General features: G+C 37.0%; 2 protein-coding genes across 2 annotated transcripts in view; both read right to left on the bottom strand.

The window, feature by feature from the left end:
- TTC21B (tetratricopeptide repeat domain 21B) overlaps nt 1-14,737 on the bottom strand; it is a 46,150-nt gene extending 31,413 nt beyond the window's left edge. The window contains exons 1-11 of the mRNA XM_082001275.1: nt 13,787-14,737; nt 13,419-13,548; nt 12,247-12,357; nt 10,778-10,944; nt 8,740-8,862; nt 6,583-6,740; nt 6,047-6,131; nt 3,444-3,542; nt 2,662-2,854; nt 1,551-1,648; nt 843-1,043 (exon numbers count right to left, since the gene is read on the bottom strand). Of these exons, the coding sequence (XP_081857401.1) occupies nt 843-1,043; nt 1,551-1,648; nt 2,662-2,854; nt 3,444-3,542; nt 6,047-6,131; nt 6,583-6,740; nt 8,740-8,862; nt 10,778-10,944; nt 12,247-12,357; nt 13,419-13,548; nt 13,787-14,026 (1,605 nt within the window). The 5' untranslated portion in view covers nt 14,027-14,737. The remainder of the gene's footprint in view (nt 1-842; nt 1,044-1,550; nt 1,649-2,661; nt 2,855-3,443; nt 3,543-6,046; nt 6,132-6,582; nt 6,741-8,739; nt 8,863-10,777; nt 10,945-12,246; nt 12,358-13,418; nt 13,549-13,786) is intronic.
- Nucleotides 14,738-18,100: 3,363 nt separating this feature from the next.
- Nucleotides 18,101-22,395, bottom strand: part of LOC309406182 (sodium channel protein type 1 subunit alpha) — a gene marked incomplete at both ends in the record, with an annotated part of 67,922 nt that continues 63,627 nt past the window's right edge. The window contains 4 exons of the mRNA XM_082001265.1: nt 18,101-19,269; nt 19,617-19,887; nt 20,262-20,359; nt 22,052-22,193. Of these exons, the coding sequence (XP_081857391.1) occupies nt 18,101-19,269; nt 19,617-19,887; nt 20,262-20,359; nt 22,052-22,193 (1,680 nt within the window). The remainder of the gene's footprint in view (nt 19,270-19,616; nt 19,888-20,261; nt 20,360-22,051; nt 22,194-22,395) is intronic.

The raw sequence follows: 22,395 nt of genomic DNA on the forward strand, positions 1-22,395 counted from the left end.
TGTTTTAGACTTTTAACATTACCATTTCATTACAGATGGTGGGACGGATCATAACAATGAAAAACTACTTGCTTGCCTGTTAGATTTTAAAACTGTATATAAACAAATATTTATGGGAAGGTTCTATAATTAGACTAGAAATCTGCTAATGACAAGGTAAAAAAAGTTAGCTCCCAGCTATTTCAGATGAATAACCTATTTAAGGAGGACACTTATCAAAGAAACTTTGAATGTGTTTTTTCTTCTTTAGAGATGTCAGGTGCCCATTCAATTTATTAAGTTCTACAGGCCTTTGTTGCCAAAACTAGCAAAGCAAATTCAGTCACAGAAAATCAGCCATCTAAGTAAGTGAGATTTTTCATTGGGATTAGTAATAATATAAAAAAAAAAAGTGGTATTCCACTGATTTTTACCAACACACAAAAGAAACTGAAACGAAGAAAGAACATATGTATATTCAGAAGATATCCTCAGATGACAAAAATATTTCAAGAATAGGAACATCCTAGTTTCAGATTGAGAGCACTCTATTCACTGTATTGTTAGTGTCCTGATCAAAAGAGATACTAAAAAAGTACAAACACACACACACTGCACTAAACAGATATCCCAGGTTTCCTCAGGTGTCATTATTGCAACTTGCTCACTTCACAAAAGATGTATTTTCATACTTATTTTGATTAAGTAGTGGTGTAATATCTTAAGGCACACTTTTCCTTCAAATAAATTACCATTTTAAGAGGAAAAATGTTCTAAACTTTTTGCTTCATAATTAACTGATCTCAAAATGAAATCTAAGAATAATTTCCATTTTCAGACAGATGTGATTTACAGCTGCTTACCTGTGCTGGGCAAAAATTAAGATATTCCTTAACGATTTCTAGCAAGAAATCAGGGTTTAGTTTTTCAAAATACTCCACACCAAGAGGAAAACCATGCAAAGATGAAAAGTGAGTATCCAGAACATCATTCAGTAAGGCAAGAACTTCTTCTTGTCTCTTATGTTTTTTCATAGCTAGGACTGCACGCAAGAAAGATAATTCCTACAGAGAAAAAAAAAACAAAAAACAAACATTCTCCATATTCCACATATGTTCATCTGTGACTCATACGATACTACATAATTATTAATGTTAGCCATTTCTTCTTTATATTTAACGATACTGTAAGACATTTAGAATGTTCACTGACACTGATGATTCTTACAACAATGCATTCCTTTAATCTGTACAAGAAGCTCTAAATTTTTCTGAGTGCAGAATCCTGAAAATAATTAATATCCCTCCCTTCTTGACTTTTAAACTTATCTTTAGAGACACAGCACTGCAGGAAGGCAATGATGTTTTTGCTCTGCAAGCAAACAGCCTTGTGTTGCAAAGTTAGGCAACACGTTAACTTAGACTGATAGGAGAAAAAACTGAAATTTAGATTTAATGGTACTCCATTAAGAATGGTCTGCTGAAGTGACTGAAATATAGAACATGAAGCAGCTAGTAGACCACAATTCAGACTGTATTCAAAGTATTTTAATGAAGGAAGATGTCTCCTACCCCAGATTTCCCAATGGACTGTTGAATTTCATTAAGAAACTCCAACTGCTGCTCTGCATCTTCTAATTGCCCTTGTATTAGCTGACAACGGATAATTCCTGTAACATATTTATAATCATTTTATTGCAGATTCATCTGCTTAGTCAAGCACATGCTTTGTTTTCCAGAATTAACATTTTCTCTCCTCAACCTCTTCATAAAGTGGTGATATGAGAAGAATAGATCGAGACTTATGGTAATGCAGATTTTATGTTCTTAGGAATACCTAGGGTAGATGATGCGCGATTGATACATTAATATATGCAATGCTATAAAGCAGTTTCATGGAAAGATCTCATTTCTTAAATTATAAAGTTTAAAATAGTAAATCTTCAACTGGTTCTAGACTAGTAGAAGCACCATAAAGTTTGGCTTCTAAATTCAGAACAAGTACAAGAAGCAAAATGAAATTAAAAACCTAAACACAGAGACCCCAAACCATACACAAAACACACTCCTACCCTCTAAATTTTTCATGCTATTTGAATTTTCAGATTAAAAGGCAATGGCATAGTCAAGGAGAAAAAACGTAGTGGAGAATCTGTGATGCACCATATTTATTCTCCATTTTCTTGACAGAAATTAGACTTTATCTTTTTTTTTTTTTTTCCAATGAACATACTATGTGCATCAGAAGTATCAGATATTTTGACTTGATTATGTTTTTCAATCTAATTTGGACATGTGTGTAGCCATGGACAGCTTGTTCTATCAGCCCTTGAATTTTTTACTTCTGTAGTGCCTACGGGTTCTCTAGTTCTTCAGCACTACAGCAATAAAACAAAATTTTAAAAAAGATACAGCCACATCTCTGTCCTTACTATTACTTTGAGAGTTCTAACTTTCTGAAAGAAAAGTTTTGCTTTTCAAAAGGAAGATCAAAAGACATATCCAGTGAAGAGAAACTGTTGCTACAAGGAAGATAGCATAACATGAATCAGGTAGTACTGCCCAATGCTCCTGTTCTAACCGTTCTAGGTTTTCCTACTAGCAGTAGTAGTAAAACTTGATTAAAGAAGCATTTCCCATGTCTTAAGACCAGTAAAAACCAAAAGAAATTGTAAGACCTTACCAGTTAGTGCAGAAACACTTGTTTCATCAAGTGACATAGCAGTCTTGTACCATTTTAAAGCATCTTTCACTTTCCCTTGTAAAATCATTTGGTAGCCAAGTTCAGTAGCAAATTCTGCATTGTCGGGTGCCAAATCGGATGCTCTTTCAACTAAGGTTTGTGTATGCTGAAGGATGAGTTGGTTCCGGCCACACTAGCAGCAAGAATAATCTTTCAACCTTAAGTTTTTCTTATTTTTCAGATTCACTCAGAAAAACACACTGAATATTGCTGTAGTAGTTGAGACATCTCACATAAGACTAATTTAATCTGTAGTAACTCTATGAAAACTGTGACATTAAAGTGTGCTGGATTCAAACATAAATCTACAATACCATACAATAAGGAATAGATGATAGTTGCTTTGAATGCTTCCTTAAAATGATTCTAATAAATACACAGATTAAAGAAACCTTCATTTTCAAACCTATGTGATTACCCTTGTCACTTTCTTACATTAAGAATATGGTTGGAGGACATTTGCATGTATTTTCATTGGAAATCTGTTTCTCATTCAAAAGCAAGCAGCAAAAACATTTTTTGAAAGAGATAGTTTAAGTATTGTAATTCATATTGAATGTAGAACTTTAAAAATTCAGTTACCAAAGGCTACACAAGGTAATCTATGTCAATTGTCTGCAATCTTCTACTTTTTAGCAGTCATTTAACATCTGTCCACCAGAAAGTACAACAAAAACCAGGATATATACAGTTTATGCTGCTTAAGAAAAAAGCATACTCACTGTTCTACTGAAAGCTAAAGCCATTTTACAGAAGAGTTGCGAATTACGTGGTTCTAATCTTTCCAGTACTTTAATTAGGTCTCCCAGTCTTGCTGAAGCCTTGGAGAAAAAGAATAGAAAGAATGAACATATTAGGACAATTGAACATTTTTTACTAAAAACGAGTCGCATAATTCACTATGCAATATCACCTTGAAATTTAAACCCAGAAGTTTTCTGGGCTAGGAGTTAGATTTATTTTGGAATTCCTAGAAAAAATACTTTGGAATAGTAAAGCGGCAATACAGTAGATCATGTAACCTCTATACATGCTCTAAAAAACCTAAAAGACTTGAGCTGAATCTGATATAATAGAAGAGTCCCATAAAGCAAGATAGTCTGAGGAATCCCCGATCTGTCAATCTTGCTCAGGCTTCAAGTGCAATACAGACACACATGCTCAAAACCAAAGCACTTCCAGATGCTCAGACTTTTAACATCACAGTTTCTCAAACCACCTAAGGTACTTTAGACATTTCTGGGGTTACAATAATATGGTACATGTTTGGGTTTTTTTTTTTTAATATGATTTTAGATGTAGACACCTGAATCATGCTTAAATCTCATCAGGGTTTTTTAATTTTTCCTAGGACACAGGTCTTAGTCACATGTGAAATTTTACCCCAGAACCTTTTGTTTACACTCTACCATAGAATGGTTTGGGTTGGAAGGGATCTTAAAGATCATCTAGTTCCAACCCCCCTCACATGGGCAGGGACACCTTCCACTAGACCAGGTTGCTCAAAGTCCCATCCAACCCGGTCTCGAACACTTCCAGGGAGGTGGCATCCACAACTTCCTGGGAAACCTGTTCCAGTGCCTCACAATCCTCACAGTCAAGAATTTCTTCCTTATATCTAATCCAAATCTACCATCTTTCAGTTTAAAACCATTACCCCTTGTCCTATCACTATATGCCTTTGTAAAAAGTCCCTCTCCAGTCTTCTTGTAGGCCACCTTCAGGTACTGGAAGGCTGCTAGGTCTCCTTGGAGCCTTGTCTTCTCCAGGCTGAACAACCCCAACTCTCTCAGCCTGTCCTCATAAGAGAGGTGCTCCAGCCCTCTGATCATCTTCATGGCCCTCTTCTGGACCCGCTCCAACAGGTCCATATCCTTCTTATGTTGGGGGCCCCAGAGCTGAACACAGTACTCCAGGTGGGGTCTTATCGGAGTGGAGGGGCAGAATCACCTCCCTTGATCTGCTGGCCACGCCTCTCTTGATACGGCCCAGGATACAGTTGGCTTTGTGGGCTGCAAGTGCACCTTGCCAGGTCATGTTGAGCTTCTCATCAACTAACACCTGCAAGTCCTCCTCCTCAGGGCCGCTCTCAATCCATTCTTTGCCTACCCTGTATTTGTGCTTGGGATTGCCCTGACCCATGTGCAGGACCTTCCACTTGACCTTGTTGAACCTCCTGGGCCCCCCTCTCAAGCCTGCTAAGGTCTCTCTGGATGGCATCCCTTCTCTCCAGCATGTCAATCGCACCACACAGCTTGGTGTTGTCAGCAACCTTTCTGAGGGTGCGCTCAATCCCACTGTCCATGTCACTGACAAAGGTATTAAATGGCACCAGTCCCAATACAGACCCCTGAGGAACGCCACTTGTCACTGGTCTCCACTTGGACATCGAGCTGTTGACTGCAACTCTGAGTGTGACCATCCAGCAAGTTTTATTCCTGGGGGACTTTACTGAATTGGATTCTACGAGTGTTCTTGTAGAGTTCTTTGCAATAACTAGAAGTGTGTAACCCACCTAAAATACTTTTTAATCTAGAACTTGAAAAAACACACAAAACACTGAAAACACTTTACATTTTTTGCTAAATCTCTACTTATACGAGCATTTTTGCATAATGAGGAAAAAGACATTTAAAAATATTTAATGATTTTTTGTGACAGTTTAGATAATGTGTTTTAAAGTTTCCTGAAAAATGGCACAAGCACCATATGTATAAGTTACATGCATATATCCCTCTGCAGAAGAAGATCTTAACAGTAGAAGGAAAAGTTAAAGAGAATCCGAGTGCTAAAAAAACCCCAGTAATTATCAAAAAATGGTGAACAAACCACTGTTATATAACCCAACATCGCAGACTGTCATTAAGTGACTATGACCCCTTTCCAAAAATTTATCACTGCAAGACCTCATTATTTCCCTTATTTCAATTAATAAAATACTTAAAATTAATGAAAGGCTTACAATAACTTATGAATTTATAAAAAGTGAATTTAAACAATAAAAGATTGCTTTGATGAGTTAAATCAACATGATTCAATTATATGTCCAGACATAACTTTTGTCTGGCTTGATTCCTATTCTCTGGAACAATGTGGGTAAAAAATTATGTTCTCCTTGGCATCCACAATACACCCCAACAATAAGCTAGAGTAGCCGTTTGAGTCAGAACACGTGAAGAAGTGAATACACCTCTTCCTGCAGATAAATAGTGTAGCACAGGACCAGACAAAGTATATGAGAAGACATAAAGAAGATAGTGCATGTGGGATCTACTCCCTACAAAGGCTGTGTTATGCTCAACAGTCTGCTACTAAAAAGACTCACCTCAGATATATTTCCTTCCCTGCACAGATAATGCAGGGCCTCCATTCTTATGGCTTCTAAATTGAGGGCATCTTTCTGCAATAGTCTAAAGCCAAACAAAAAGTGAATGTAAAGAAACCAAAACAAAACCTTTGCTCAATCATCTGTTTGATCCCAAAATGGGAATAAAATCACTTGTATTGCACAGTCACTTTAAGTCACAGCTCTCAACTGAAAGCACAGCTTTGTTATTTCATGCCTATCTCAAAAAAGGTCCTCTTCGATCCAAAATGGATTCACGTATTGTGAAGATATCAATATATCACGTATCTGTGAAGATACTACATCACTACACGGATGTAGTATCTTCACAGAATTGCAAGGCTAGGTTTTAATAAAACTTAATTTCATTTAAATTATTTTAAAACAACCCTGATTTAACTAATTCAAATTCATTAAAAAGTAATGGCAATCTATCTACTTTTGTTTCAAAGTGTTTTCTTACATTGTAAACATGGCAAGAACACAATTAGTGGCGTACTACTTCAATACTCAACCTATGTGCCGTTTCAACTGCCTGTTCCCAGTCCTGCAAGGCTAGTTGTAGCTTCATTTTCTTTATGAAAGCAGGAATGAAGCTTGGAAAGTTTGCAATTATCTGGTTCACAGTTTCCAGAGCTCCTGAATAATTCTGTCGGACTTCAAAATACTGTGCCTAATGGAAGGAAGAGAAGTCATATCAAGAGCCTGCACACTCACATAAGTGAGAAGATTCAGAAGTTCTTTCATACATAAAGCAGGATAAAAAGCTAGTGAGAGAAAACTAATTCTTTAAGTAATAGTTTTACTTCACCATCAACCACAACGAGAGGTACTGCAACAATCAAATAGCAAAAGGTGACATGTAAAACCTGGTGTGCGGTAAGCACTCTACAACAAAGGTAATTGTAGTTCAGCATTTACAAGTTACTAGTCAGTTACAAGCAAGGAAAAAAGTGAGATGTAGTTGAAAAGTAAAAACGTCTTATTAGGCTTCAAATAATTTTGTATGTATAAAGCATCTCACAATTTTAGGATATTGAACACAAGCCACAGATTAAACATTTTTTCAAGCCCTGAGGTACGTACCATCTGAAAACCGACACTCAGTAGGTCACTGTCGTTGCCAGAATTAATAATTTTTTAGTTGTTAAGCACTTTACAGGGTACTCCAAATATAAAACTACTTTGGAAGTACCAAGCATCACAGTGTTAAATGAATTTGAGTAGAAATCAATTTAGGGCTTAAATCCTCTATTTTGCTTTCATGCTTAAAATGTAGTTACTATATACCCCAGGTGACTGTGTGCATGCCATTTTATTTCATATTTTTGAGATACAAATGGTGCAAACATAGTAGTTTCTGAGAGTTAATTTATTAAGCCATAGCAAGATAGCTGTCTGTCCAAAATCTAATTGCAGTAACTAAATTTGAGATATACTAGTAATAGCACTCAACAGTCCACATACAGCCAAGCACACATGCCTCACCAAATACTGTTGTGCACATTCTGCTGAATGTGTCTCCTTATTTTCATTGAATTTTTCTGCATTCAGCTTTAGAATATTAAACATTATATTAATGAGTAACAATGTCTGTGATATAAACAAGTAGTATACACTGAAGCAGACAAATATGTAAAGAAAACAATTCATGCCACTCCCTTAATGAAATATAATCAAAACAAACACTTGAAACAGACTAATGATGATTAAAAAGAGAGTGTTAACCATGTACATAGATGATCACACTACAGTGTTTAACTACTACTTTTTTTGCCATGGCACACAGCAATTCTGTAATGCGGATGGGTGTCTCTTGCAAAAAGGAAGAAATCACACATACTTTTACATTTTCAGGTGATTTGAAACCGCATCATTTCTTACACATAAATTTATGAATAAAAACAATTTTTCTTGTGTACACAGTAAAATCATAACCTCAATAAACATTTAGGCTGATTGTATTTAATCTATATTTAATCTATACCTTTCTTTTTTACATTGGTGTCTAGTGGACCCTAAAGTATCATCAGTAGTAGCTAATTTTATTCCAAGAAAAAAAAAAGAAAATAAAAAGGCACATCATTTTAACATACTTAAAAGAAACAGACATGTGGGACGAAATAGTTACCAACTCCAGTTCATTAAAAAAAAAAAAAAAGTGGAAATAGTATTTAATGAAGCAATATCCCACTGTAACAATGCTTAATATTAGAGAAATGTAATAATACAACAAGAATTCCCCATAAACTCATTATTATGTATATGTTAATGGACACAGTCTGCCATTACTGCAACACAGGCATGACCCTTTGTCTTAATCTACAAAGAAAGTGAGAATTTTCACAAACCTCGGCTACTCATTAACTACAAACTACTTAAAATGGGCTGTCTACCACAGGAAACCAAAATGTCAGTATATTTTTATGGTGCTAGTATCAATTTGTGTAATAACTGTTCTATAGTCCTTAAATAATTTCATAAAGGAATTCAAACATGATTCCTGCTAAAACCCGGTCTTTTTCTCTGAAGAAAAAAGAGTCTGACTGAGCTATATTTCTACTCCTTGGACAAGCTCACTTATCATACACAAGTCTTCTCAGCATCTCTCTAATCACTCCGCAAGATTAATATGACATTTAGTAAGCGTTAAAATCATGTAGTAAACTTACTTTACCAAGCAGAGCAAAAACATCATTGCCTTCCTGCAGTGCTTCATCAAAGTACTTCACAGCTTTTTTAATGTGAGTTTCTTTCCCAGAGGTGAGATCAAGCCATGCTTTCAAAATCAACCCCTGTAAACAAAGTATAAATTGGAATTCCTCACTAACTAGGTAGCAAAAAACGTATTCTAGATAGAGGAATACATAGAAATAACCTAAAAATAAAACAGGAGTTAAAGTATCTATTTTTAAACTATTTAAAATATATATTTGAAATTACAACCAGTCTACAGCATAACCTAAATTATTAGTAATTCATTCCAGAATTAAATTAATCCAACAGTTTATTTACTTACAGGATGTAAAAACCCAACAATGGCACTGAACTAGTCTAACACACTCAGCAGACAGAACAAAACCTCACAGAAGTGATCACATAAGACAGTAAGAATATTTTCTGCAAATATTTCTGCAGAATATTTTCTTAATATTTTGTTTATGTGAGCCACCGAGACACATATGGGGTGCTGAAAAACAGAGAAACTTGTTTTCTTTCTTCTACTGTCTGATTAAAAAGAAAAGTCCGTGGGCAAAGGACAAAGATCTGACATTTCCCAAATCCCCAACAGTATAATAACAAAAACCATAGTACTTAGAACTTTTTAAAGGTGACGTGTCTTTTCATTGAAGGAATTACTACTTGTAATAAATTAATTTTATTTCTTATGTGTTACAAACATTTAATTATAGCTTAAGTAAATCAAATCTATTTTGAAGTGCTGGATTATTTAACCAAATTAAAATTGCCATCAAAACAAAAATTTAAACTATAAAATATCACTAGCTCTTTTGTAACATGAAATTAAAGAAGTGAGTCATGTATTTAAAACTCAAAGGTTAGTAGAAGAGCCATATTTATATCTGCTAACAATCAGGGTCATGATTTTGTTATGCAACAGAAACTGCCTGAAATTCATATACTCAAGCAAGGAAAAAAAAAAAAGGAGGGAGGTATTTTACTTCTGTATAAGGAGTACATAAAGTATCTTATCAAAATGAACATATTTCACTAAGTTTAAGCACCCCTAACCACCTCCCAAAAAAATCAGAAGTACACCTAACTTTGTATTGTCTTCATTATTTCTTCATTAGTAAAAACTAGCCAGTAATTAAAAATAACTATCAATGTTAATTAATAATCAGTGGTATTAGTTCAAGAGTTAGCCATTACTTAAATTCATGATGTAATTTCAGAAACTAATGTTTACAGTAGTTGCAGATTTCAAACTCACATAATATCGTACAAACCGTGAAAGTGTGGATTACAAATTGAGCAGTGCATTGAACCACATGGAGGAACATTCAGAAACAACACCTGTGTTTAACACTAGCGTCATAAGAGAACAATTATGCATTCAATTTTAACAGCTCTGCCTTGAAGGCATGCAACTAAAAAAAAGTTTCTTTTTTTTTTTCTCTCTCTGAATTCAAGCCGATACCTCCTTTAGAAAAAAACACAGTAAGTTTTCACAAACCTCTTTAAGGATTAAAGATTCTAGTTAATTTTGATGCAGAAGACATCGGTACGTACAACACGTATACAGATTTTTAAAATAATTTACATTCAATGAAACCCTAAGCAAATTTTGCTTTTAACAACTGCTGAGAATTTAAATCCCTGATCCTCTGGGTATTTCTGAATCTTCAGATTCAAAACAGATGTCTCCCTCTAGTGAGACTATGATGCTTAGATTTTTTTTGCTAGGAATTATGACATTCAGTATCAAGTAGCAAAATTGGCATAACTACATATTATTTCCATTGGTCAATGCAGGTCTCATTTCTTAGGTGAAAATGAATACTTAGCTGATGAAAAAAATCATTATGGGAATTCTACTCGGCCCCGTCAAATGAATTTATAACATTGAGAAAGAAATTGTTAGAACACAAAACAGTTAAAGGAAACCTACAAACAGGGGCAGTAAGTCTAGCTTCACAGTATACATGGTCCTATTACTATCTTTCTTACTTAGGAAAAACAAGTTACCTCTTTACCACCACCAGAAACTTTAATCACTCTATCAACATATTCACGGGCTTTGTCCTCACGACCAAGATGCCACAAAAATAAGCCAGCGAAGTACAGAGCCTGCTGTCCTGCTGTTTTACGTTGCTCCTTCATTTTTGCATCCAACACTAGAATAGCATCTTGATCTGAAAAGGTTTTGATCAGAGCTTTTGTTGATAGCATCTCAAAATATTACAAAAGAGCAGCACATAAGCCAAGGGCTTCCAAAGCAAACATTGTTTTCTGTATTATATATTGATAAATGCATAGACAATCCCTCCCAATTAAAAATAGTAATCAGGTACAGACATAAAAGACAGAAGAGGGTTCCCATCAACATGGTAATTTGTGCAAGAACCCCGCTATTTGTTAAACCTTAGATTTGTAGCTGAGACTTCCGCCAGATAAACAGAAACTTGACAATAAAGTTCACATTTATACCACTATCTGCCAAATAAAGTAAGCAGTTAACTGTAGAGAAGCCCTAAAATGCTGAACACAGGATGATTTAGCTCCGCTCTGGAAAATGTGTGATGTGTTTCTTTACACTAAAGCTTATTTTCTTACATCCTCACTGTTATTGTCAGTTGCTTTTATCAGGTTTTTATCTCCCACACAGAAGTTTCATTTGGTGTGTGGGACTTTCTGCCAAATATTTTCTTTCACCCACATTAATTTCTGGTCCTTTTTTAGGAGCCCTTAGAAATCAAACGTCCAACCCTTTCTGCCATGACTTTCTCAGAGGGTCTTGAAATGCTTGATAATTTTGCCCTACGGTATTAATCCTCAGGGACTCATAAAAGTGATGTCATTAGTCAGAGCTGTTTCACATCATACTGCTTAACAAAATTGTCAGTAACAGTTATAAATCTGCACAGTCAGGAAGACACCAGTGCAACAGTTTAATGACAACTCAGTTTATCTGATAAACCAACTGTGGTTTTGAGAATATACCTCTTAGCAAAATAACCCCAGTTTTTGGATTGCAGAAAGGAATACCAACGTTCACATAATTCTTTTCCCCACTTGTAAGGTCAAGGTGACTTGAAAGATAGAAATGGTGGGGCTTCAATGACTTCTTAAATTGCAGTTCTGCTCAAAAATACCAATATTAGACAAGAGTGAACAATAATCACAAGAAGCTTGATTCAATTTTTTATTTTCCATAAAAGGTTTTTCATCATGGTAGATAAATCAGATTTTTTTTTTTTGTACTGTTTTATTTTAACATTCAGTCTTCCTCGTCAGTTTTGTGTTTTGGTGTTTCTGTTTACAATCTTGATAAGTGTCACTCAATTCAGTACTAGTATACATAGTATTCAGTAGATACTATGTCAAATGCAAAGCTGGAGTATATCTTTTTAAGTTAGGTAGAATTAGTCTACAACTCTCAGATCATCACACACAGCTGTTTAAAATGTGAAGCAGTATTATCTTAATGAGCATACCTGGATTAGGGCTCTTTTTATGGGCATAAATCAGAGCCATCGTTGTACAAAGTGACACCTCCTGTTTGTTTTTAATAAACTCCAACTGTCGAATACCCTCTTGGATGTCACCTAGCAAAAAGAAGCGCAGAACAGGCCGTAAGATTTTTCAGAGAATATCAGCATCAAACCCTCAATCTGACTTAATTTTTCCCTCAGTTTTTTATTCTGCATTTTTGATAACACCTTCTTCATTATTCACACAGGCATTTTTACTTGTTTGTGCAAGACTTTCATGCAGACACAAGAAAGAAAAAAGCATCTCAATGCAGAGAACTTGAAAGGAGTTAACAAACACAAAGGAATTATGTGCTAGTTCTGCCAACTGCCATAAAGATGAAAATAATCTTTATTATTTGTTTTATGCAAGGCATTGAGCAGCTCTTTTTGCTCCTGTTTCTTTAGATAGTTAGGACTTTCGCCTTGTTTGTGTGAATCTTTTGAACGTAAATAAAAGAGGCAACATCTTGAAAAACAGGTACATACGACTGTAAAACAAACAAAAAAAAGTCAGGGAGTTCAGGAACAGATACACCATCTCAAAGTCTTTTGAATCCTTCCCACCCCCCTGTCACAGCCTTCCCCCACTGTGGGTTACTTGCTAGTATTCTGTGACATCCTTGAAATACGGATTTAGCTAAATAAATTTCTCAGAGCAGTTTAATGTACAGAAAGATTCTCCCAATAGGTATTAGCTGTCTGAAGCAGATGGATACAACAAAGTTAGATACAGCTGCATTGAAGGGAAATGATATTAGTTCAAACAAGCGAATTAATCTTTGTGATACAATGCAATGGGCTTTTCAGCAGGGCTCAAATTCCCTCCAAGGAACACATTTACTTGACCCACGTCCATGTAACCATTAAAAAAAAAAAATCTAAAAAAAATTGTTTCTCACTTCAGCACTATGTGGTCTCCATCAGTTTCATTCAAGCTGGGGGTGGGGAAGTGGGGGTGATAGATCACGAAACACTGGCTCGTCTTAACATGAAAAACATTCAGAGTCCGTTAACAGTGCTTTCCTTCTGTGTAGTACGCTAACGACCGAATTTTGTGGCACAAGGAAGAGCAGAATTTTGGGAGGGTGGCGGAGGAACAGGACACAACACCCAGCTCCACAGCCTCACATTACCTGCTCTCAGGGCGCCGTAGGCCCGGTAGAAAAGGATCACCGGATCGCTGCCCAGCCGCCCCAGCGCCTCATCCGCCACAGCCCGGACATGGTGGAAGTAGCCTTCTTGACAGTAATAATTGAGCAGGGCCTGCAGAAGAGCCGTCCTCGGTTCACTCGTGCAAAAAATTCACCCCGGGACAGGACGACACGGCGCCGGCCCCCCCGGCCCAGCCCCGTCTGGCTGTTCGCCCTCCTGCCGAGGCTCCGCCGCCGCCGCCCCCTCCCACGGCTCGCCGCCCATCCCCGCTCCGCCGGCCCCAGCCCCTGCGCAGCCCCACGCCCGCGGAGACGCCCAGGACGGGACGGCGTCCAGCGGCAGCGCCCACCTGTTGCACCTCAGCGTCCATGGTTGCTACCCAGCGTCGCTGAGGGGGCCCACCGGAAGGGCGGGGGCACGCTGCCGTTGGCTGGCTAGCAGAAGCGCCCACTTCTATTGGCTTGGAGGGAAAGGAGGCGGGAGAGACACGGGAAGAAAAACTTGTGGACAACGCCGGAACGTGTCCGGAGGCCCATTGGGCTCTCGGGACATGGGGGCGGGACCAGCCGGAGGGGCGGTCCCGTACCATTGGGTGCGAGGCGGAGGGGGTGGGATTTGAACACACGTTGGCGGGCGGTGCTCGTTGGGGCGTGCGGCGCCGCCTGTCGGCCGGGACGGGCGGTTAGTCTGTCGCTGCCTGAATGCTGAGTGGAAAGCGGCCAGAATGTGGCTTTTTTCTTGCTTTTTTTGGCTGGACATACGACTATGTGGCCCACACTGCATCTGTTTCATAATGTATCTCAATACCGAGCACCTCCAAGTTATGTGAAGCTTCTCTGTAGAAACGAAGTAAAAATGGGGTAAAATCAAATACAGAAAGTTCTTTTTTATCTCTCTCTTTTCTTTTTCTTTTTTTCTATTTTCCCCCAGGGAATTAGAGAGTTGCAAAGACTAGCAAAATTCAGGCTTTCCCCTGGAGGTGAAAGTGTCCTCATTCATTGTCTTTAGACGCCAGAAACAAGCAACCGTTGCTAGAGAACATTCAACAAGGACAGTTGTGGTGTCTGTCCAACATGAAAACCGTCAGTGACGCCATGTAGTGCAAGGAGGTGAACCCCTCTTGCGCTGAATTAGTAGGGGAAGCCACTTCTTCTAGCGGAAAGCGCTCAGAGCAAGCTTTCCTACCAAATTCATCACACATGGCACTACTCCATTACACACTTCTCATCCCCAGCGTCAGGAAGGTGCCAAAGAAGTGCTATGTAGGCATATTTGTTTTTCCTTGTTAGCCAAGATGATCCTCAAAACTTCCTGTTATGTTTAAGTGATGTTCTACTTGTTCTGAAGTAACATTTTGGCTTTTGTAAGGTTGAAAATCTAAAATAGGTGTGAGAAACAAGTATTTTTGCATGGCTATGACCTGTGACGTGCAGCGACAGTGGCGTAGTTGTCATTTATCTTAAAAGCTATTTCCTTGAGAACAGCAAACTTTGAAAAACTGTGTATAGAATATTAAAAAATTTTCAATTTACTACCTTACTTTTGAAGCAGTCTATTATTCCTGTCAGTCTGTGGATAATTTACATCCTTTTTAAGGCAACATTTTAAGACATATTTTGTCTACATACTAATCTGAAAGTACTTATCTTTTCATTTTGATGCTTACACTTTTCTATCAAGGTTTTAGACTTTTTTTCATAATGTATTTCAGAATAATTTGAAGGAAAAGCATTTTCCTCCCTCAAAAGATTTGTGATGAATTTCAGGGAAGATGAGATGAAATTTTATTTCTGCATTAGCAACTGAGCAGGCATACAGGATACAATTGCTCATAAACTGTTTTTTTACTAAGTTCATTATTCACCTCTGAGTTTTTTCATTGGAAGTTGTAAGGGAATGCAAGATAAAATTATGTAAGCATATAAAATGAACATTTTCAGAAATTTACTGAAGCAAATGATAAGGACTGACAGGCCCACTTCCCAGCTGCATTGGCATTTTTCCATGTCAGTGTCCACAGATGATAGCTTCTAGGAGTGTGGTGCTTCCAGAGAGATTCTTAAAAATTCCTGAGGAAAAGACCAGCGGTTATTCACTCTGGTGCCAATTCACCTTTTTCGGAAATGCACTTGAATACAAGAAGTTCTGTAGCCTATTTGTGGACGGAGACTAGCAAGAATAAACTGGTTCTCATAATCCAAGTTGGGAATGTCATGTATCTAGTACTATTTTAAATCCTCACCTTCTCTTTGTAAACTCATGGAAATGCTCTGAGCCTCCTGGGACACACTCGGGACAGCTCTGGTATTTGACAGTCTGCAGCTGCACGGAGCTGCTGCGTGGAGCTGCTGCATGAACTCATGAAGTTCCTCAGGGCAGTACGATTGATACACGCAGAATCATCATGCTCAGCGTCTAACATGCATCGGATCAGAAATCCCTAGTTGGTGACTAACAAGCAAGACCCAAGGGTTTGCTTACATGGAAGAACAGTACAGCTGGCTGTAAAGATTTTCAGTATCTTCTCATACTGTGGATTTAGAAACACCTTTTTTTTTATTAATGTCAGATAATAAAGACAAAAGGAACATACAATAAAAAATTTAATCTTTATTATTTCAGCGCATTAATAACGTTGTTTAGCATCAGTTAGGGTAATAGTAGCATTTTCCTGCATGCAGTTCACTAATACGGTATTAGTAAATAATTTTAATAAAAGTAATCTCTATTTAATTTTCCTGTGTAAGAAACATAAAATGTCCTGATGTGTTGGATTATACAATTTTGCTACTTTCTCTTTGTGAAAAAATATTGTGGATCCAAGATAACATTTAGAACTGTTCTTGTGCAGCATGAATAAAAAAATTCTGTGAGCAAATATGAGAAAAGATTAAGGATTCTGTGAAAGAAAGGTTCTGTCTGAAAACTTATGATGCAGGCACTGCTTAGACATTCAATTTGAACTTTACACCATTTCCCAACTGCAAAAAAACGTAGATATTTAGAGGCAAATTATGAACTTATTTTGCAGAAAGTATTGACATGTTTGCAAATATTGTAAAAAATAAGAACCTACAGCTACCCATTCTCATAGTTATATCTTGTTCTCTGGAGTTCTTCTGTGAAAAAGTGCTATGGTCAGAAAGTAACACAAATGGTGTGACATCAACCTTAAGATAAAATTCAGTTCTTGTTTATGTACATAATGCTGAAAAATAAAATAAAATGATTTTTACAGTATTTATATTTGCTTATAAAATTCTAACATTATTTTCAACAGGTTTAGTAGTTTTCAACATGTCTGTACACTTTGGATATACACTATATGCTTTTCACTGAAAATTCAAAACCGTAAAACAAATAAGCTCCTAAATAGCTGCAAAATATTGCTAAACGGTATGGAGGAATGAGGTCTTGAGTAGTTGAGTAGTTTATTTCATTTAGCTCTGGTGTATGGCTTCCCATATTTAAGAATCCTGGACAGTCAAAGGAACAGCGGCATAGGCAATACAAACGTGCATTAATAGCATCCAAACTATCTATAATGGTAGATAATACGTAATTTTACTTGTTGAACGCTTGCACACTACACTTATTGTGGTACATATTTGATGCAATAAATGTGCTTAGGTCATTATCTGTTTGCTCAAACATGCACCACAGGTCAAAAATGACTATTTACATAGCAGAGGGCTTTTCATTAACATGTACAACAACATCAACCTTACTGAGAGCTGAAGAATGGCTAAACAATACTGCAGGATAAAACAGAACAACTTTATAAAGGGCTCTTTTTGATCAATTTGGAGGGCTGAGGCAGATTCATTTAGTATTTGTATGCAGAAAGACATTTGACAAAGACAAAATCTGTGACTCCGGATGTAGAAAGAAGTTTGTACTTTCTGAAACTTAATGGTCTGTGCAAAAAATAATCTGTCTCTACTGTTCTTGTGAGCTACAGGGGACTTTACAGGCATACCAAGACTTCTTTGGACGTGATACAACATGAATACATTAATTAAGCACCTCAAAATCTCTTATTCCTTTCCAGAAACACCGTGCTAAAAAAATCTTTGTGACTTAATGTTATTTTCATGCATGATCTATAAGTGCAGCATGCCTTCATGCAAATCATTTCAGTGTGTGTATTAGTCGTATAATAGAAGACCTGGCCCTTGTACCTCTAAAGAGGTGGCCCAGAAGCCCCATTTACAAAAATAGTCACATATAATAAACAACATATGAATAAAAATAAGATGAATCCACTAACAGAGGTTTTGTAAAAATATGACGTACGTGGCAGTTGAAATGCAAACAGTGGATACAGTTACCCTATTGTTTTATGCTAAACACACAAATACTTGGCTTGCACACCTTTAACCGGTCCCTACAGTCTGAGTAGCCATTTTTTCTCTCCTCTTCAGCAGTGTCAGCTGGTAGTGAGAACAGTAACCTCCTGTCAAGCTTGTTTCCTCATATCACAGTCACAGTCACTGACGAGGGGTCACTGTCTTTTAATAGGCACTGACCTTTAATGTACAGTATATTTGTAAAAATTGTCAGTTTGGCATAGACCTCCAGCAGGAGTCCTGTTAACACAAACACATGATCCTTACAGGCTATGAACTATTTTGCATGTAGATGATTTTGTTGCTATTTGCTTTTATTTCTGAACATCTTTATCTTCCTTTTCATGCTTTTCTTTGACTGACCTTGTTACACGATCATAAGAAGGTGGACAAACTGCTGTAGATGCGGTTATATCGGTTTTCTCTGTAAATGAGTTTTCATTTAACTTGTCAATAAGGATTTCATCTTTCATACCCAGACCAGCCCCTCCTTCAGTTTTGTTTTTGTTATACATAAAGGAAGCTTGTTTTACTGTTCGTTTTAAAAGGTGACGTCTATAAGCCCGCTGAATAATGACAGCAGATACTTCCTCCTGTTTTCGTTTTAATGTGGTTGTAATTGGTTCATAGGAAGCTTTTGAAGGATTGGATGCCATAAACCGATCTTCCATCTGTATTCTGAGGGCGTCCATCTCTCCACTTTCCCCCAAAACACGCTTTGTGAAAGCAAACAAGATGTCAAGGCAGTGAATTCTGTCACCGCTTACCATGGGCAGATCCATTGCAATAAGCTGAACTTTGTTTGGTTTGGGTAGATGGAGAGGAGGCTCAAGTGCTGCTGCAAAATCAGATAATTTCTCAAATTCCATGAATTGTGTTGCATCAGGATCAAACTTCTCCCAGACTTCATAGAACATCTCAAAGTCATCCTCGCTCAAAGGTTCAGCACTTTCTTCAGTAGCAACACCGAAGTTCTCCAAAATCACAGCAATGTACATGTTCACCACCACCAGAAACGATATGATAATGTAGCTGACAAAGAAGAAAATCCCAACGGAAGGGTTGCCACAGTCGCCTTTCACAGAGCTCCCCGGATGAGCTTTGTTAGGGTCACAGTCTGGCTCCCCACTGTTAAGAATTGGGGCTAGCAAACCATCCCAGCCAGCAGACGTGGTAATCTGAAACAGGCAGATCATGCTGTTGCCAAACGTTTCAAAGTTGAACATGTCATCTATACCGGCTTCCCTCTTAACATAGGCAAAGTTGGACATGCCAAATATCGCATAGATAAACATGACCAGGAAGAGCAGCAGCCCAATGTTGAACAGAGCAGGAAGAGACATCATCAGAGCAAAAAGCAGAGTGCGGATTCCCTTAGCGCCTTTAATGAGACGCAGGATTCGACCGATTCTGGCAAGTCGGATGACTCTGAATAGTGTGGGGGACACAAAGTACTTTTCAATCATCTCTGCTAAAAACATACCTAAAACAGAAAAAAATAAAACCAAAATACATTACCACTTCATCTCCATACCATAGTAGAAATTTAGAAAAATAGTTTTAAAATTGGTGGCTCTATATAGCAATCAAAAATTCCACTTGCATAATTTCTGTTATACCGGTTATACTTAATATTTGCAGGTGCATTATATGTTGAATGATTATAACAGTTTTGATGATTTGATTAGGTAAATTCTTAGATAAAATAAAAAGTTGCATGACTTAGTCGTAAACCTCGCAATGGCAAAAGCCAACTATATAGCTCTATTCAAGTAAAAGTTCACCTTATATTCATTTTACCCTCTTTTTAGTTTAATAAGCAAGACTTACCTACTATGGAGAGAATGACAACTACAAAATCAAAAATGTTCCAGCCTATAGTGAAATAGTAATGGCGAAGTGAAATTAATTTCAGGACACATTCTCCAGTGAAAAGGACAATGAACACCAGGTTTATCCAGTATAAGATATTTTCCATTTCTTTACTCTGGTCATCAGTTTCTACCATCATGGTAACCATGTTAAGACAAATAAGAATCATGATGCTGATGTCGAATACTTGCTGTGTCACAAAATCAAAGACCATGCCTTGGAATTTGTTCTGAGGAGAGAAGAAAAAAAGAAACATCCAATACAAACTGTAATTGTTTTTCTTTTCCTGTTAGAAGAAAGTAGAAAAAGGCATGCAGTAAGGCCTATGAGACTTCAATAAAAATGTAACTAGTGATCATAAGTAGAGCAGTCAAATTAAAGTGACTACAAGAGCTTAGTTCAGCCTCCTTTGTTTGTATATTCATACATAAAATGGTTGCAAGGGAAAAATTTTTTTTTACTGTATTTTCATTTTCCATTTTTGCTGACTGATACACTAGTTAATGATAATTTTCACCTGGGCATATTTCTGCTCTGTCTCTATCAATAAAAACTGAGCTGTTTGTAAATAGCTATGGGTCTGATGTATATAAATAAATTTACCCCTGGTCTTGGTATAGGTTTTTGTGGCTTTTTGGATCCCAGTTTTTTCATTGCATTATAGTATTTCTTCTGCTCTTCTGTCATAAATATGTCTTGACCTCCAAAGTAAAAACATGAAATAAAAATTGGTTATAATCACATTTATGTACAGTTTTAAAAAATTCTTAAAGAAAAATGTGTTATTTATTTATTTCATGAAAATCAAGACAACTGAACCGGGAAAATCTCTTGGCTATCAAATGCAGCTGTCTGCAGTGTAAGCATTTAGTCCAGAAGTTGTCTGGACATCCAGATGTCTGCATCTCACAAAAAACAGTAACGCAGCATTTTTCTACAGTTATTTTCCTTGAACTCCAAGTAATCCTTTTCAGTACCTCTTTTCTTTTATGGGAAGAGAAACAGCATCTAAGCTCAAATAGCTCAGGCTGCTCAGTACTGCCGCTTCTGAACTGCAATTTTAGTGGAACAAAGGAAGCCGACAAAGTCAGGTTTTCAGTACATGAATGTGTTAGTGCTTTAGGTATTTCTAGTTTAGTAATCACAACATTAGCGGTGGGACTCAAAATCATCGAGGTTTTTGACAAGATGGATTGACAGACTTCGGAGAAACTGAGCTGAAGATTGTAGCACTCGATACTGTTAACAGCAAAATGCTCCTTTTTAAGTCTTTTATCTTGATTCGCTTCCATGTTCAATGAAGTTCTGATTAGCAAAAGCCAGAACTGGCCTTTAGAGTCTGACAGTGAAGACAAAGAGAGAATTATGGGTCTTTCATGACAACCTAACCAAAATCCACTGCCCATAGTAGCTTTCTTGTAGAAACAGCTTGAATGAAAATCCATCAGACTCCACATACCTCTTGAAGTAAATTTTTCCTGGATAAAAGATACGTTCAGTCATCTAATTCCAGGAATGTCTATGAACATATAGGACTGGATGCAGCCCTTTTGTGGATGACTGGTTGGGGAGCTTGAAGACATGGGAGTGCATGCATCGTACACTGGACGGGCTCCCTAACCATATACCTCAAGGCGTCTAGCATGTGCAGCTTCCAAAAATCTTAATTAGCATCTCTCATTAGTAACAAAAACCCGAAGAAAGTGATGAAGTCCAGTAAGGTAAAATTAAACTAGTAATTCATAACTACTTTTGTCCTTTAGCTTTCATTACCTTATCTTTTTACAGAAAATAACTTTAAAGATGAGCATCTGATACTCAGACCCTCTATATCAGTGAGATTATCTACATCTGCACTATGAAACAATAAAAAAAGGCCCTAAGATAGTTACAAACCACTCCTGTTCTGTATAGTTTCAGGTGGTTCAGTGCCATAAAATAGAACTTGAATACCTGGGATCATTAAAACAGCATCTGTAGTAGTGTGGTGAAATAATGCTTTATTTTTCATAACCAGGTAGCTATTTTTTTTTTGTGCTAATAGAATCACTACAAATCAAGAAGAAAAAAAATCAAGAAATTATGAGTGCTTTAATGTAGAGGCCTAAATCAGGGGGTTGATCATGTAAGGAAATTTCATGAAGCTTAGGCATGGAAAAGCAGACAACTTGAGGAAGATTAAACTGGACATTGAAAACAGAAGGGTCTGTCCCATTCACTGCAATGTGAAAATCTTATGACGTTAACGCATACTACATCTTGGTAAGATTTTATATCCTAATATCCTTCAGCTTTTTCAATTTGGAACAAACCTTGGGTGTACATTCCATATATCATGCACCTGCAAAAATGCAGTATTTTGGAATATATTGTGAAGAGAAATGAAATAATACTTATCTTCTTTTTTTGCTGATTGAAGTTATCAATAATGACACCAATGAACAGGTTCAGGGTGAAAAAAGACCCAAAAATTATAAAGATGACAAAATACAAATACATGTACAGGTTGTCTTCATACTTGGGTTGGTCTAACACCTAAGAAAAAAAACAGTGAAATATCATTCCTAAAATTTCGACTGAACAAGCAGCAGCCTTGGGCAAAACGTCCTTAGTATTTTGTGGTTGGACAATACTCTTGTCTCTTATATCAACGTATTTTGTCCATTCCATCTATTACTGTCAGCATCTGGAAGTTTGCATTCCGTATTCCACAATTTGTTACAGCAGTATCTCATAT

The sequence above is a fragment of the Phaethon aethereus genome (assembly GCF_964289735.1).
Source record: "Phaethon aethereus genome assembly, chromosome: 6".
Classification (NCBI taxonomy): Eukaryota; Metazoa; Chordata; class Aves; order Phaethontiformes; family Phaethontidae; genus Phaethon; species Phaethon aethereus.